General features: G+C 25.6%; 1 protein-coding gene across 2 annotated transcripts in view; it reads right to left on the reverse strand.

Moving 5' to 3' along the window:
• Window positions 1–17,409, reverse strand: part of LOC136071850 (bromodomain-containing protein 8-like) — a 107,118-nt gene that overhangs the window by 65,571 nt on the left and 24,138 nt on the right. For both annotated transcript variants that reach the window (XR_010638515.1, XM_065797340.1), the window contains exons 4-10: window positions 14,634–14,683; window positions 10,397–10,437; window positions 10,178–10,268; window positions 9,855–9,935; window positions 6,356–6,426; window positions 5,817–6,272; window positions 4,876–5,030 (exon numbers count right to left, since the gene is read on the reverse strand). Coding sequence is in view for 1 of the 2 variants with exons in the window: in XM_065797340.1 (XP_065653412.1) it covers window positions 4,876–5,030; window positions 5,817–6,272; window positions 6,356–6,426; window positions 9,855–9,935; window positions 10,178–10,268; window positions 10,397–10,437; window positions 14,634–14,683 (945 nt within the window). In the remaining variant the exon portion in view is untranslated. The remainder of the gene's footprint in view (window positions 1–4,875; window positions 5,031–5,816; window positions 6,273–6,355; window positions 6,427–9,854; window positions 9,936–10,177; window positions 10,269–10,396; window positions 10,438–14,633; window positions 14,684–17,409) is intronic.

The following is a 17,409-nucleotide window of genomic DNA, read 5'->3' on the forward strand; positions in this document are numbered from 1 at the left end:
TTAGTCATTTTCCTCAAACATCAGTTCTTTGAAATTTTTTCCCTTCATCTTGTTTTCCTAATTCATACAATTTGCAACCTTTTTAAAGTCCTCTGTTTATTGTTAATCTTGCTTTATAAACATTATCTTTTCTCTACAAGTAACTTCCAAGTCTAATAGTGGTTGCTTGCAACCTTATTGGAAGTAAAGATGTTAAAAAAATTAAAAATAAATATAAAGATAGCATAGAAGCCAGTAACATACATATAGATAGCATACAAGTCAACAACGTACATAAGAACCTAAAAAAACAAATGGCTGAACTTTGAGCAAAAAGAAATAAAAACAACTTGTCCAAAAGCAACATGATACTAACAATGCTAACTTGAAAAAAATTATTTTTCATAAAATTGGAGAAGGAAAATGTTTTTATGACAAAAAATATTTTCTATGAAGATTTTAATTTAAAATGTGAATATTTAATCTTACAAAATATCTAATAAATATTGTTTTTTTATGTTCTACATATTTTATATGTGCAAATATGTTAAATATAGTAAATAAATGTTGATAATATGTTGGTTGTTTATCAAACTACAAATCAAAACTAAAAGATTTTATACATAATATACATAGATCTCCATTTAAACCTGAGAAATGTAAGTTATAGATTAAAAAACCATCAAATGCCTTCTTACAAATTAAAAGCAAATTTTTTGCTCAAAACTACCCAGAAGTTGCTCAAAACTACCAAGAAGTTGCCTAATTAAAAATAATCAAAGATCAATAAAAAATTATGAAAAAATTTTGAAATTTAAAAGTTTTATTTTATGAAAATTTTTAATATCATACAAATGTGGAACAATATCTTACTTTTGAAATACATGTATTTTAAAAATATTTTTTTCAAACATATTATATCTTGATTTAAAATCTTGATCATATCAGAAACTTGCAGAAAAACTAGTCTTGCCAAATGTACGTTAGTAAAAAAAAAAGACAAGCAAAGTGGATAAATTTGAAAATACTGATTATTTAAAAGCAATATTTAATAATCTTCAGAAATTTTAAATGTACTGTTTTTTATTGGCTGATAAAATGTAGATAAAATTTGGACTGCAGTACTTTGGTAATAAGGTTTTATTAATAAATTTAAAAAAATTATATAAAATATATTATTTTGAAAATATTTTAAAAAATTGCAAAATTTGAAATCAAATTTTGTCTGCGGAAAATAATTTAATTTAATGTTCAAATGTTCAAATAAAGTGAAATTTTGACTTTATAGTGCAGCAATAAAAAAAAAAAAACCTGTAAAAAGAGAACCACTTTATACAATTTGATAAAATTACCCCGGTAAATATTTATACTTAAATAATTTTTACACATATATTTAAAGAAAATCTTTAAAAAAGAGACAAGATAGGTCTTGAACCAATTTGAAAGTTTTAAACAAACTTTCTGAACAAAGTTAATAAGTATGTTTTGGTTTCAGATCAAAGTAATGCCCAACCACAATCAAGCGCTTCAAAATTGACCACTCTAGCTCTTGTAAATGCACAATTAAATACTATCAAACAACAGATTAAAGAAACTGGTGAGAACTGTATACAAAACATCAAGCAGCAAGATGGTAAACCCAAATTTTTTTAAGAATTTCTTACGAGCAGATCAAACCCAACACTTAAAAGATTTCTTCACCAGTAGTGACTTAAAAATTAGTAATAGAAAAAGAGATTCTGGTACACTTCAGTTGTTGCTCATTGCAATGATTTATCAACCCTTGTAAATCATGTTATTAATCTCACCAAATTTCTTGTGGATATTTTGTTAAGCTTGGATTTGATGGTGGTAAAGGTTTTCACAAGTTTTGTCTAAGCATTGTTAATACTGTGTTAAAGGTGGATACTAGCTCACTACCTCAAAAACAACCTCTTATTTAAAGGACTGGTGAAGACACTGAAGTTAAGAGATAAATTTTTGTGGCAGTATTAAAAGATTTGCCAGAAACTCACTCCAACATTGAACAAATCTGGTCACTGAGTAATGCAAATGGAGTTAAACTAATTTTGGCTTGCGATATGAAAGTTGCAAATATAATTTGTGGTTTTCAAACCCATTCAAGTATGCACCCTTGTACATGGTGTGACATCAAATCCAAGTGTCTTTCCAATTCTGGAAACTTGCAAACACTAGGCTCAATCAAATCTAGCCTCAAGTATTTTCAGCAATCTGGCGGGATTGTTGCTAGTGCAAAGTTGTTTGGCAATGCCATTTGAGAGTCAATCATCAGTGTGCCTGACAAAATTTTGGAAACAATCCCACTGATGGAATTGCATCTCCTTATAGGAGTTGTAAAACATCTTTTCAAGATGCTTAAAACTGCATGATTAGAAGCTGTTAAGTAACCAACTGCCCCCCACATTTGAATGACCCTATACCAAAGGGGCCAGTTCAATGAAAATGAATGCAGGAATTTTCTTAAAAATATGTGCTCCAGCAACTTGCTGATGCAAACTCAATTGCCAACATAATTGAAGCATTTAAAAGTTTTAATTTAGTTGTAATTAAATTAGCTTGCTTTGGATTTGTCCTTCAGCCGGATTCGGCTGAAATAATTAAAAATTTTAAAAAGTGTTACTGATAACTGTTAATGATAACTGGTGCAAGCGTAACACCCAAAATTCACATCGTCTTCTACCATACAAAGATTTCATTAGTTGCAAAGAATCCCCCTTTTTTTTTGAACAAACTGTTGAAACTGCACATCTAGACTTTTATAAACATTTGTCTAGGTATAAATGAAACAATAATCATCCAGAGTATAAAACAGATTGTTATGCTGTATAACCAATCTGAACAGTTAGCATCTTTAAAGAGCTGCTACCATAATTCAATTTACTAGATTAGGCTGCAGAAAATCATAGCATATGGTTTATAATAAACATTTTTATTATTTTAACACTTAACTGCTGTTAGCATTTATGAATTTTAATATTATATGTAAAAATATTGATGAGTATTTGACTAAACGGGTATATTAAGCTATTTTGAATAAATTTCTTGTGGATAAAATTGAAGACCATGTCTTAGTATTTACAAATATTTTATTTACAAACATTGGTCATTGGTATAAACGAAACAATAATCATCCAGAGAAAAGATTGAAAGAAAGATTGTTATTCTGCATAACTGATCTGAACAGTAAGCTACTTTAAAGAATTGCTACTATAATTCGATTTATTAGATTAGGCAGCAGGAAATCATAGCTTACAGCTTATAATAAACATTTTAACCATTTTAATTCTTAACTGCTATTAGTAATTATGAACTTTAATATTGCATGTAAAAATATTGAAGAATATTTGACTAAAAGAGTATATTAAGTTATTTTGAATAAATTTTGTGTGGAGAAAATCAAAGACCATGTCTTATTGACAATAAGACATGGTCTTATTGTCAATAAGACATGGTCTTATTGACAATGACCATGTCTTATTGACAATAAGACATGGCTTTTGAAAATCAATGCATTTAAGAAGGTTTTAACGGCCAATAAAAATTCTTTTAACAGAAACGTTTTTTTTTCTTTTGTTTAACCAATTGATCTTTTCTTGTGTCAGGTTTTGCACTTTTTTAGCATTTTTTTGCACTTTTTTAGCATTGTTTTGGCAGTAACTTATATTTTAGGAAATGTTGAGATATTTACGGTATACATAAGCCAATTCAAATTACGCTTGTTCAAAATAATATATTTTATTACATGTAGCAATAAAATAATTATAATAAAAATTGTTGATATTACATTATAGACATTTATGTAAGCTTCATTTTGAAAAGTAGTGAAATGAATATCACAGTAATCAGTAATGTTTTGATGTCTAAGTGGCAAAAAACTAACAATATATAAACTAAAACTGCCACAAATCCTCAACCAGGAAACAAATCAAACTGAAATTTTATCCAGAGTTTGTTGAGGCCATATGATACATGTGTACTAACTTTTATCAAGTTATATGAAGTGGTTCTCATTCTGCAAGTGTTTTTATTGTTGCACTATAAAGTCTTTTACTTAATTTGAACATTGAAATTAAATTTTTTTTCACAGACTTTTTTTAGTTTATTTAGTACTAAAGTATATATATATCAACTCTTGGAATTAGGGACGGCATTCAGCAATGCTGACCTAATATATATATATATATATATATGTATATATATATATATATATATATATATATATATATATATATATATATATATATATATATATATATTATATATATAAGTGTATATAATATATATAAAATATATATAATATATATATATATATATATATATATATATATATATATATATATATATATAAGTGTATATATATATATATATATATATATATATATATATATATATATACATATATATATATATAAATATATATATATATATATATATATATATATATATATATATATATATATATATGTATATATATATATATATATATATATATATATATATATATATATATATATATATATATATATATATATTAAATATACACATATATATATAAATATATTTAAAAAAATCATATATTGATACTTAAAAAACTTATGAATTACAATACATAATTTTTAAAATACTTTTATAATATATTTAAAAATTATATATATATATATATATATATATATATATATATATATATATATATATATATATATATATATATAAAATAAAATTATATCTTAATATATTTTAATTTTATATTTTTTATATCGCAATTTAACAAATTTGCACTTTTAATATATATAACTAAAGTAATTATAAATGTATTATAAAATTAATTATAAAATTATAAAAGTAATTATAAATGATTAAAATAACTCAACTTACACGCTTCTTTTTTAAAGGTGGTGAACTCAGATTTATGGGATTGTTATTCTCAAGAAGCTTTGATAACATTGGAGCAGATTGCTGAAGTGCTATGGAGGAGGCATTTTGTACTTGCTTATATGCTTCATATGATTCTTTTGGTATATTGGGAACAGCTTGATTAAAAATTAAAATTGACGATTAATCAATATTACAAGTATTGAACTTTAAACATAAATTTAACATAATGTAACATAAAAAGGTTCTGACAGTCATAAAATTTATAATAAAGTGGTGAAAAATTCAATTCTTCTTCACAATACTTAATTTTAAAACGAGTTAACGTTTAGTTAAACAGAGAAGATTTTTAAGATGTGGATTTTTCAATGGATTTAAAATATACTTTATTGGTACAGTGGAAAAGTCTTATACTCTTGATGACTCACAAATAATCACAAACAAGTCTCTAGAAGCGCTAATGTTTCTTAAGCCTTATTTATCACAGTTCAAATACCCCTGCTGAGAGAAGAAAAATATGCATTTAAAAAAAGGGATACATAGGGGTGTATATACAATAAAAAAGTAGACCACATCAACACAAGAAATGTAGGAGAGAGTGGGGTATTGGTGTATTGTGGTATTGTGGGGTATTGGTGTCATAAATATCATTATTTAATACTATGAAAATTATTTACAACAACAACAACGTTTTAGAAAATCATTTTTTAAAATGATTAAAATATAAACCAAAAAAAGGTTCTGGCATTAAAATGTTTAGAGTCGTGTTTTAAATAATTTTATTGTTTCTGATTTTGAGAAAAGTGAAAACTTTTCCAAAAAATGAACAAGTTTCCACTTTTACATTTTCTAAAAAAAATTATTTAATTTTTATTTAAGAGACTAAAACTTTTTCAGTCTATTAAATAAAAAGTTTTTTTTATTTAATAGATACAAACATTTACCTTTAGTTTGTTCTTTTAGAACATCAGACATTTTGTTGACCTGAGCCTTGATCTCTGTGGCAGATGTAGCAAGTAAACTTGTTAATAAAGATCCTTTCTGATCAACTTTTTTTATTGGTTTAGAAGAAAGCTTCGGAGCTAACTTTTCTTCTAAATCTGATTTTTGAATATGCGTATTAACTTTTGATTCAATTACTTGTTTCTCTTCAATAGGTATGGTAACAGATTCCTCATGAGCAGTGACTTGTTTGATTAAAATAACTTCTGATACAGAAGAATTAAAAACATTTTCTGTTGTTTCAACAGTTGGGGTTGTAGATCCTGATCCTGATGATGAATGGTTTTGGTATTTAGCGTTATGCTTTTGCCGCTGCTCGATATACTTTTTAAACTTTTCTGTTTCTTTTGGTGCCCGTTGTGGTCTGGAAGGCATACTCTGTGCAGCCACTGTAATTGCTACAAAACATTCAATTAATATTAAAATCAATAAAAACAGTCAAAAGAATTTTACTTAAAGAGAGGCATAAAAATAACTTTACCTTGACTACTAACTGGTAATTTAGCATGCTCTGATGGCTCATCTAATATTAATGTTTCAATGGGTTTGCCACTTAAACATAAAACAAACAAAAAATTAAAAAATTTTTGGCAAAATAAATCAGGTACACAATATATATCTGCTACTTGGTGCAGTAGTACCACATCCAATTTATACGCCCCTAACACATTTTACACCCCTAACATGTTTTATACCACTAATACGAATCCGAACTACAACGACATACATAACAAATGTAACTTTAAATGTAATTTTAAAAACCTGATGAAAGGTTACTTCCTATTAATTTCCTAAAATAAAACTTGTGGGGAAAAAATATGAAATCTTGGACAAATACCCACCCCATACATAGCATTCTAATAAATAAAAAATTCAGTTGCTTAGATAAGAAACCTTTACATTTTTAATATTCACCTAATTTGATCTAAAGAAAATATTAAAAAATTTATCTTTTTATATTACATAAACATTTTAAAAATTTTTCTTTAATTTCATTTCTTTAAAACTATTCTTTACTGAAGTTGGCAGTTAACTACAATAAATAATAAAAAATTGCATTTTTTAAAATATGATTCTAGCAACAATATTTATCTGTTGTTTTTTCTTTTAAGTTTTTATTTTAATTAAGTTTTACTTTTTATTTTGAAATTGAAATTCTTTAAATGATTATTTAGTTTGAGTCATTAGTTCTAACTTACAATATAATTTATAAGATTTTCCAAGTGCCAGGATTCTGGAAAGTTGCTAATGGACATGAACTACACCACCTATATGATTAGGTTTTTTAAAGTTGTCTCCATTATCAATTTTCAAATATTTTAATAAACGGTTGATGATAACCTTTTTAGTTTGATCATTCTAATCCATATAAATAAATTTTTTTTTCTAAGAAATACTTTTCTAAATTAAATCTGGCAATAGTTATGACTATCTGTATATAAAACATTTTCCATACTTGGACTTATATATAAGACTTATATATGGACTTATATATACTTATATATGGACTTATCTTTTGAACACTAAAAATATCTTGATTAAAATTGAAAGCTGTTTAAAAACTTTTATTTAATTGGTAGTAGCAGATTTATAATAAAAAAGTGTTTTAATGTAAAAAAAAAGTCAACAAGGAAAGAAGGAAAATATTTTTAAATATATTCAGAGCAAAGCTGATCCCCGACTAATTTCAACAAACTATACTCTTTAAAACAAAATAGTTATTAATAAACCATAAAATTATTATTAATTACAATTTTTTTTTAAATATTTACTTTTCTAAAAAAATCCTTCATCAACACAAAGGTTATTCTCTGTGAAAGATATGGTGCTATCAATATGCAGTAATCCTATTAAATGCGGTTCACCCAAAGTTACAAAAAGGACTAACTAAAGCACAACTGAGGTTTTGATGTTTTTTTTTTTAAATTTGAATTGAAATAAAAAAATGTAAGTTGTAAATAAAATTGTATAAAATATTTTGAAAAAACAAATATATAAGTCTGATAAAAACACGATTTTTTTTTTATCAACCAATAAAAAAACAAAATTTTATTTTATACAATTGAAAAACAATTGTTTTCAAATCTGAAATTTGTAAACTAAATATCTAAATAAAAGATAACAAACAAAAATGGTAAAATAAGATCTATATTTATTTAAATGCATTTTTAAATTTACTTAATGTTTACTTAAAACCCTTACCACTCTCCTAATAATACAGTGCTTATATTGTTCCTCTGTGCTTATTTTATGCTTGCTTATCAAGACTTGTATTTTGAAGGTTAAAGGATGCAAAAACAATTTTAAAATAAAATAAAAATGATTATCCTGCTTGGCTGTATTGGTTCCCACAGCTTTGGAGAGGTGAAAACAAAAAAACAAAAAATAATAAGCAAAGCCTAAATAAGCAGTATAAGCAAACATCCTTTATTTGCAGTAAATTGAAAAATTTAGCATGATAATATCAGATGTGGTCAACTAATAAAGCTTTATACCTAACCTAGCTTGCTTTGTTGTTATATACTGTTTAAAATGACATCTAACTTTTGAAAAAAAATTAATGATGACACTCAAATTTTTTGTCTAACTTTACACAGTATTGAATTTTTCTTGTAAAATATCAAGAAGTTTCATATTCACTTTCAATTTCAATTTTCACTAAATAATCACAACCATAACTTTTATCTTTAATGTTGTACCTGGAAAAATTGCACCCGCAAACATTGTACCTGGAAAAATTGTACCCGGAAACATTGTACCTGGAAACATTGTTTAAATGTAAAGATGTAGATACTGAAAAGAATTAAAAAAGAAGTGGATTAATCTAAATGCCCATTAGCCCCAATACATAGATAACTGGGGTTTATATATAACTCCCAAAACAAAAGTACACCAAGAATTGTTTTTCTTTCAATAATATTTGCTTCTTTCCAAACAGAGAGATTTTATCATTCTTTTTAGAGTTTACTATAAACCATTTAGCAAACTGGTTAGTTTCATTTACATCGTATGACTTCATCAGAACAAGGCAAACAAATTTATTGATGTTTTATTCTCATTCTGCATTTTGGATCCTTTTTTATGCAAAGAAGTCAACATACTTATCCCTATCAATCTCTACTTATGTTGACCAGACCTTCTTTAACATCTAGAAAGTCATCAAAAATTTCCAATAGTTTTACTATATAACCAATATAACCAATAGTTTTACTCACTCAAATATTTTGAACTTGATTATAAACTCTTGTAGATAAAATTTTACTACCCCCTAGTCCGTATCTTTGTTGTGGTAAATTTTTGATACAGGTCACTTTTGTATTTAATTGTTTCATATTCATTTCACTACAGTCAAAAAGCATGGCTTCTGCGTGGAAAAACAAATTGAACAAAGTACAAACAAGTTAAACGATCAGAAAAATGGTGGAGATTGAATTTGAAACTTTTTGCTTAGGAAGCCAGCACTCTACCACTACACCAGTATCGCATTAAAGGTTAACAGCATTATCAGAATTTTATAAAAACTGTTTTTCAAAAACTTTTTAAATATGTTATTTATTTAAAAAAAAATTAATTTATTTGTGTATACTTTTATCTTAAAATAATTTTCTAGCCTTTTATGACATTGTCATATTCAGAGATGCAAAGCCCAAATATTTTGCTTCACTAATATATACTTATAAAACAATGTTTTAACTGTTGAAAGGTACAAGCATCAATATAAATTTGGACTGTGTTATAAAAAGAGTGGAAATCGGTTGATATGGCATATTACAATATATTAATACGTATATTGCAATGACAATTACAATATATTGCATTAGTATATTGCATTGTAATTACATTTAATTACATTAAATCATAAAAATAAAAATTAATGAAATAAAAAAAGGATAACGCAAACATAAAATAAACTATACTTTATTAGATAATATTGTTATTAATAAAAGAAATAATAAAATAAAACTGAAGATAATAATAACCTCTTTAAAGCTTTTAGAATATCAGGTAGTTTTGAATCCAACTTGCCACTTTGAATTTTACCAATATCTCTTTTCAACTTACTAAAAAAAAAATACTAACATAATTTTTAATCATTAATTTCAAGCTACAAATTATTTTCTATTATTCCTTTTTAAGTGAGCTATTGGAAACAATATAAACAAAACTTTATGGGAAACAAAAAAAACATCTCTACAGCCTCTTAGAAACAATCTCTATGGAAACAATATAAACAAAACTTGTATCTTTATGGGAAACAAAAGAAACAAAATCTGAATCTCTATGGAAACAGTATAAACAAAACCTGTATCTCTCTTTTTCTCCTTTAATTAGTTTATCTAATTCTTCAAGTCGAGCAAATGTTAACTTGCGTTGTACTTGTTCAGTAGGTGTTTCTATTTTAAAAATTGTCTTATAAATAAAAATTTTATTGTGATAAAATTAAAAAAACTTTTAACATTTTGTAATAAGATGTAATGAAAAACATTTTAAATGTTTTAAAAAATTGTTCAAAAATTTATACCAATGTTAGAAGAGTCCGAAGAAACACCACGAATTTTACGTCTATAATAAAATAAAGTTTTGCATATAAAACAATTGTTAGTAATAGTGTGTAAACACTTAAAAAATCCATCATATATACATATAAATATATATACAGTACTGCGAATATATTTTAGACCACTTGTATAATTAGACGTATTTACAATTTTTTTCCAATGTTCCTATATTTTTTTAAAGTGTACTTAAGTTTAATAATATATAAGAAAAGTTGAAAGAATATATTATTTTGAATAAATAAACAAAATTGATAAGGGAACATGAGGGATTTGTTTGTTTATTTATTAAAATGATGTGCCATAATAACTACAGACCAAGCGTTTGTCTAAATAAGAAATAAAAACAAACTGGTTTAAACTGATTCGGGTTAATACTCCTTCATTTAAGTTTTTGACAGTATAAAGTGTAGTCATAGAATGAACTTAGTACAATAATGATGGGTTTAGGTACATTTTTAAAAAATTGTTATTTTTATTGAACACAGTTAAACAAATAGTTAAAAACAATTAAACAAAGTTATTAGTTTGCATTTTTAGATAAATTAAATGTTTGTTTGCATTTTTAAATGTTTAGTTTACATTTTTAGATTAACTAAATTGGTAAAATATCTTTGATAGAGAGACAAAAAAATGTGCTTCACGAAGAAGGTTATTCACAGCACCAAATTTCATCCAAAACAGGATATTTGAAGACTGCTGTTACAGAAATCATTAAAAAGTGTAGAGAAACTGGCTCCCTTGAAAGTAGAAAGAAAAGTGGTAGACCTCCTATGCTAACAAAAGATGACAATAAATATTTAAAAACCCTTTCTTTAAGAAATAGAAAAAAAAGCATCAACTGAATTGGCAAAGGACATTAACACAGCAACTGGGAAAAATGTCAGGTCTTCTTGTATTTGACGACACATACTCAAATCGGGATATAGAGGGTGTGTTCAGCCCGAGTGTTTAAACCCTACTATTAAACATGGAGGTTTTATAGTTACAAGTTTGGGGCTGTTTATCTTCATCTGGAGTAGGTGATTTGATCAAAATAGAGGGGTGACTCACCGGGGAACGTTATGTGGATATCCTAAGACACCATACTGTATCATCCAGAATGAGACTAATTGGTCATAATTTTATTCTGCAGCAGGACAATGACCCAAAACATTGTTCCCGAAAAATTATTTAAATGAAATGGCAGAGGAAGGAGTACTGGAATTGATGACCTGGCCTCCCCAGAGTCCAGCTTTGAATATAATTGAGCATATTTGGGATTACCTGACCAGAATGAAGGTCCAACATGCTCCCTGAAATGCTGAAGAATGTTTTAAGATACTTCAAAGAGAATGGCACAACATACCCCAGAATTTCGTAAATAATTTGTATGAACCTATTCCCCGGCGAATATTGGCTGTGATTAAGGCAAAAAAAGGACATTAGTAGTATTAAAAAGGTTGTAATTGTTCCATATTTTGTGTGAAATACGTGTGTTTTAATAAGTTTATAATATAGAACTACAAACTTAAATATTAGAGAAGAATTCTCCAGGATTTTTTGAAAAAATGTAAGTGGTCGAAAACATATTCAAGTACTGTATATATATGTATAAGTATGTATATATATATATATATATACAGATAAAAGAAAAAATGTTCATAGTTAAATACATAATTTATCATATATTATTATTAAAATAATATATAATTTTTTTTTATTAAAACAGAAATAAAAAATGAACTTAAACAATTTAAGAAAATAAAATTTTTAACATCGGTAAAATGAAATTAATTTAAATAAGTGAAGCAAAAAAACTTAATAGATGGAGATTACGTCGTGTATAATACTTTCGTCAACGGAGTAAATTAATGACTAAGAGTTGTTAAAGCAGAAAAATTACTGGTTTCTATTAATATGCAATAACTATTAAATAGATAAAAGTTTTAACAACTATAAATTTAATATAATATATAAATATATTTTAAGTAGCAGAATATAAAATTAATACAATGTTATTAATATAATTAATAATATAAAATTATTATAAAATTATTATTTTTAAACTATTGAATATTGATAAAAATTAAAATCAATGGGACATTTTTTAAAAAAAAGATAAAGATTAGGCAGTATTGAAAAACATGAGGATTAAAGAAAAAGTTTACTTTTAAACTTCTTTTCACTTTTGAACTTATCGCTTTAACAACCTGATAGCAATTAAAGTAGCGTATGATAACAAGAAAACTATTTTAAACACTTTTTCAAAATTTAAATGATTTTATGAAATTTTAGTATATGCATTTTCCAAATTTTTCAAACCTGCTTTTAAACTTCTAATTTTTTATCAACTGGTCAATCGTGACCCGCGAGAATTCATTTATGGTTAATTTTAGGTTGGTATGCGCAATTTAAAAAATTCAACATTTTTTTGCTGTTTAAATTTAAATAAAAACAGCAAAAAGAATGCTTTGAATAAATACTAAATGAAATAATTTTAAAAAAATTATTAAAATTCTTAATAAAACAATTACATTAAGAACAACAAACCGAACATTTTATAACCGAACATTTTATAACCGAACATTTTATTCAATTTCTAAATAAGAAAGTTAAAATAAAAACGAAAAAAGATTTTGATTAAATTCTAAATAAAATAATTCATTCATAATAGCTTTTTCATGATCTTTCATAAAAGTATTTAATGAAAAAAAGGATTTGTAAAAATATATAAATCGCAAAAGAACTCATTTATATAAAATTTAATTTCATAAAAATTTTAAAAGAATCTATTTCGCAAAACTCATTGTTTTTTTTTTGCTTAGAGTTTAACATAGTGTTTAGTTGTTATAGTTTATTAGCTAACATCACAGTACATTTAATCATTTCAATATTTTTAAATATTAAACAACTATAATTAATTGATTAGACAATTAATTGCTCAATCAAGTAATGAAGATCATTATTAAATGTGTTTAGCCTTTAGGTCAAAGTATGATAAAAGGTATATAAACTATGAAAGTAAGAAAGTTTTATTTCAGCAAAATACACATTGTTTTAAAAAAATTCCATAGTTTTCAAGTATTTGAATAAATTTTCTTAATTTTTTTTTGTGAATACTTAAACAACAAAACCAAAATAAAATACCAAAACTATAAACACATAAACTAATTTTTGAGCTAACCTTTCGTATAACTTCTTGTATGGAGTCCTCACATGAAGTACTTTAAGCTAACCTTTTGTATAATTTCTTGTTCAGGCTGCGGATACCTAGCATTGTTTTTTTATTCAACACAATTGATTAAATTGTTTAAATTTAATTTTTCACCAAAAACATTTACTTCCAAGAAGAGCTGGCAAAATACTTGTTGTTAATTATGCAGATTTTTGGCTTATGTTAAGTAGATAGTAAATTGATTTTTTACTTACTAAGAAACTAATTGTTACAAGTACATTGCTAAATAAATATGGTGTCATCTTTTGAATGCTCTTCTTGAGTGTCCTGTTGTTAATTTTTTTCTTCAACAACAATTATTTATGCGGCTCTGCCAGGTTGCTTCTACTTTTTTATAATTGCATTCATAGTGCGTGTAGGTAGTAATTCCAACTTTAATTATATCTATATAAGACAGCTTAGGTTTGTGTTGGTGATATAGAAACAACTTTCCTTTTTATGAAAATACTCAATTTGCTCATGCAAGATATTTTACCCCTAGACATTTAACTTTCATTTATTATAGTTGTTTTAAATGCAAGAAACTTAAATAAAAACAAAGTTTTTGGTTTTTATTTACGGTATAAACACCTGCATTTGTTTTCAGCTATGGGACTGTTAAAACGACGTAGCTTACCCATTTTTTGACTGATAACGTTTTGTTTTATTTGTCACTTATTAGAAGAGCTAAAAAAATTTGTCATAGAAATCAGCTTTACTACACAAAGACTAAAAAGTTTCAGTTTTTTTTCCTGAAAATAACAACAATGAATTCAGTTCTTAATTTCATTTAATATTTGTAACACTGAACTTTCATTTTGTTTAAAACCTTCAAAAACATAAACAATTAATTAAAACAAACTGTTTCAAAAGTTTTCTTTATAACTAAAGGACTTGAACATTTTTAAGTTTTATTTTTGAGCCATTAAAGCAAGTAATAAAATAATAATTAAAATGTAATGAAAAAAATTCAGTGTCTAAACAGAAAAGATAAAAACTTCACTAACTTGGATATTGACGAAGTATTCAACAGTTCATAGTACTTTGAAGCAAAATTCTAAAAATCGTATGTTTATATATATATACATATATATAAATATATATATGTGTATGTATATATATATAAATATATATATGTGTATGTATGTATATATATATATATATATTTATATATATATATATATTTATATATATATATATATTATATATATATATATATATATATATATATATATATATATATATATATATATATATATATATATATATATATATATATATATATATATATATATATATATATATATATATATATATATAGAGAGAGAGAGAGAGAGAGAGAGAGAGAGAGAGAGAGAGAGAGAGAGAGAGAGAGAGAGAGAGAGATGAATAAAAATAACTGATTAGCGAGACTTAATGTTTCATGCTCGAAGGCAATCATCAGCCATTAATATAAACAACAAGCATAAAATTAAAAATTGCTGTAGAATGAGTTCTGATGAAAAAAACAAGTCTAAGTGAAAAACAAAAAGCTGTTATAGTTTACTAGTCTCCTGTGTCAAATAATGATAATAAGTATTTTTTTGAATGCTGACACTGAGATACAAGTTTATTCATCTTTATTCAGTAGGTTTTTACCATTATGTGATAAAATAACATATTTTTATACATGCTTTATCAATGATTTGTCTTTGCTTTTGATAACATATTTGAACAACCAGTGTTTGTCTAACAATATTGTCTACCATGCAACTGTAAGTTCTAGTCATCATGATCATAATTAAAAAAGGTATATTTTGGCATTAGTCATACACCATTTAAATTAAGATGCGCAAATCTCAAATCATTTGCGTCAGTATAGTAATGATACAGAAAGTATACATAAAGTATAGAAGAAAGTATACATAAAGTATAGAAGAAAGTATACATAAAGTATAGAAATGATACAGAACTCTCTAAGGAAATATGGAGCTTAAAAGGCCAAAACATAAAGCCTATTATAAATTGGAAAATTGTCAAACATTGCAAACCTTACAATCTAACAACAAAAATATGCAACCTATTTTATCACATAATGGTAAAAACCTACTGAATAAAAAAAAACAAAATTGTATCTCAGTGTCAGCATTCAAAAAATTTCTTATTATCATTAGGGTAAAGTGCCCTAATTATGGTCGGGTCTTATTAAGAGCCAAACTTGAGTCCGATTTTATTGCATTTACTTATTTGGCCAAACATTTATCGGATTGATGAATATAATTTTGTGTTTCTCTAATATATCTATGTTTTGTTCTAACGTTTATAAATATTTCATTCAGTCTTGGTTTTAAAGAAATCTTATTTTTATCAAAGTTAATTTAAGTAAATATTCTATACCGTCAGTAATAATATTTGGTTTTTTAAGCAACTTTGAGACACATTTAAAGCAATATTCTTTCAGTGACCGGGTTTTTGGTATATTTTGATCTGTTGTGCTGCTTTAGTATTATAATGTAAACTGTTTTGTTGGTCAATATACAATGGACAGGAGCATAAATATAACCTAAACTCTCAGATTTCAAATAGGTCTTAATAATAGCCACTCGTTTGACCAAATAAGAACCACGGCTCCTATTTGTAATGCGACTATTATTAGGACAATAGTTTAATTTATTGTGTATATAGACAATATTATAAACTATCTTATAGTTTATATATAAACTATGTGTATATATATACATAATGTATATATGTATAGACTATATATATGCATATAAACTATATTATAAACTATATTACAGTTTATAAACAATAAATTAAAGTATTGTCTTAATATTGCCTATAATTATTATTTACTTTATTGTGTATAATTACTAAATATAATTAATTTTTACTTTACAGTGTTTATTATAAGAGTTTACTATGTTTGTAATGTTAGTGATTATGTACTTTTATATTATATGTTTGTAAATATATGGTATAAATATTTATTATATAATTTATATTAAAAAAACAAACAAATTATTTTTAATAATTGCTAGCTCCATAATAATTTTAAAAACAAATATTTCAGTGGTCCAACAGCAACATGAAAAATGCAATTCCAGCTGTTCAAAATAACTTAATGTTGCAACGAGAAGCTGCAGTACAATTTAGTATTCCTTGGTCAAACCTTGGTAAATATCTTAAGGGCGATTCAGTTCTTGGCGTCAGGCCCGGACCTAGTCAAATATTATCTACAAATTTAGAGCTAAAATTAGTTGAATATGCAGCAACAAGAGCTGCCCTTGGATTTGGATTCGGAAAAAAACAATTTAAAAAATATGCTTCAGATTTAAAATTTTTTTGCTTCAGATTTCAGCTATAAAACACAATTTAAAAATGGTGGCGCTCATTTAATCAGCGACATACAAATTTAGTTTTGCAAAAGCCCGAAGGTACTTTATCAGTTCGCCATCAATGCATGTCTACATCAAAAGTAGCTAATTATTTCTATTCACTACATGAAGTTTTGAGGGACACACATGCCCTTTTAAAGCCTTCATTGATTTGAAATATGGATGAATCTGGGCTACAGATGGATTTTAAACCTCCAAAAATAATTGCAAAAAGAGGTACAAAACACCTTGAATCTCACACATCTGGAAAACGTGAAACCATAACCATTATTGCTGCTGTAAGTGCTGCTGATGGTTTAGTGCCTCCACATTTGATAGCAAAAGGTAAAACAACAAGATCTCTTCATTCTTCTAATACTGCACACGCCCCATCAGGCTCAAATTGGAGTTTTAGTGAGACAGGTTG

Source organism: Hydra vulgaris, chromosome 05 (assembly GCF_038396675.1).
Source record: "Hydra vulgaris chromosome 05, alternate assembly HydraT2T_AEP".
Taxonomy (NCBI): domain Eukaryota; kingdom Metazoa; phylum Cnidaria; class Hydrozoa; order Anthoathecata; family Hydridae; genus Hydra; species Hydra vulgaris.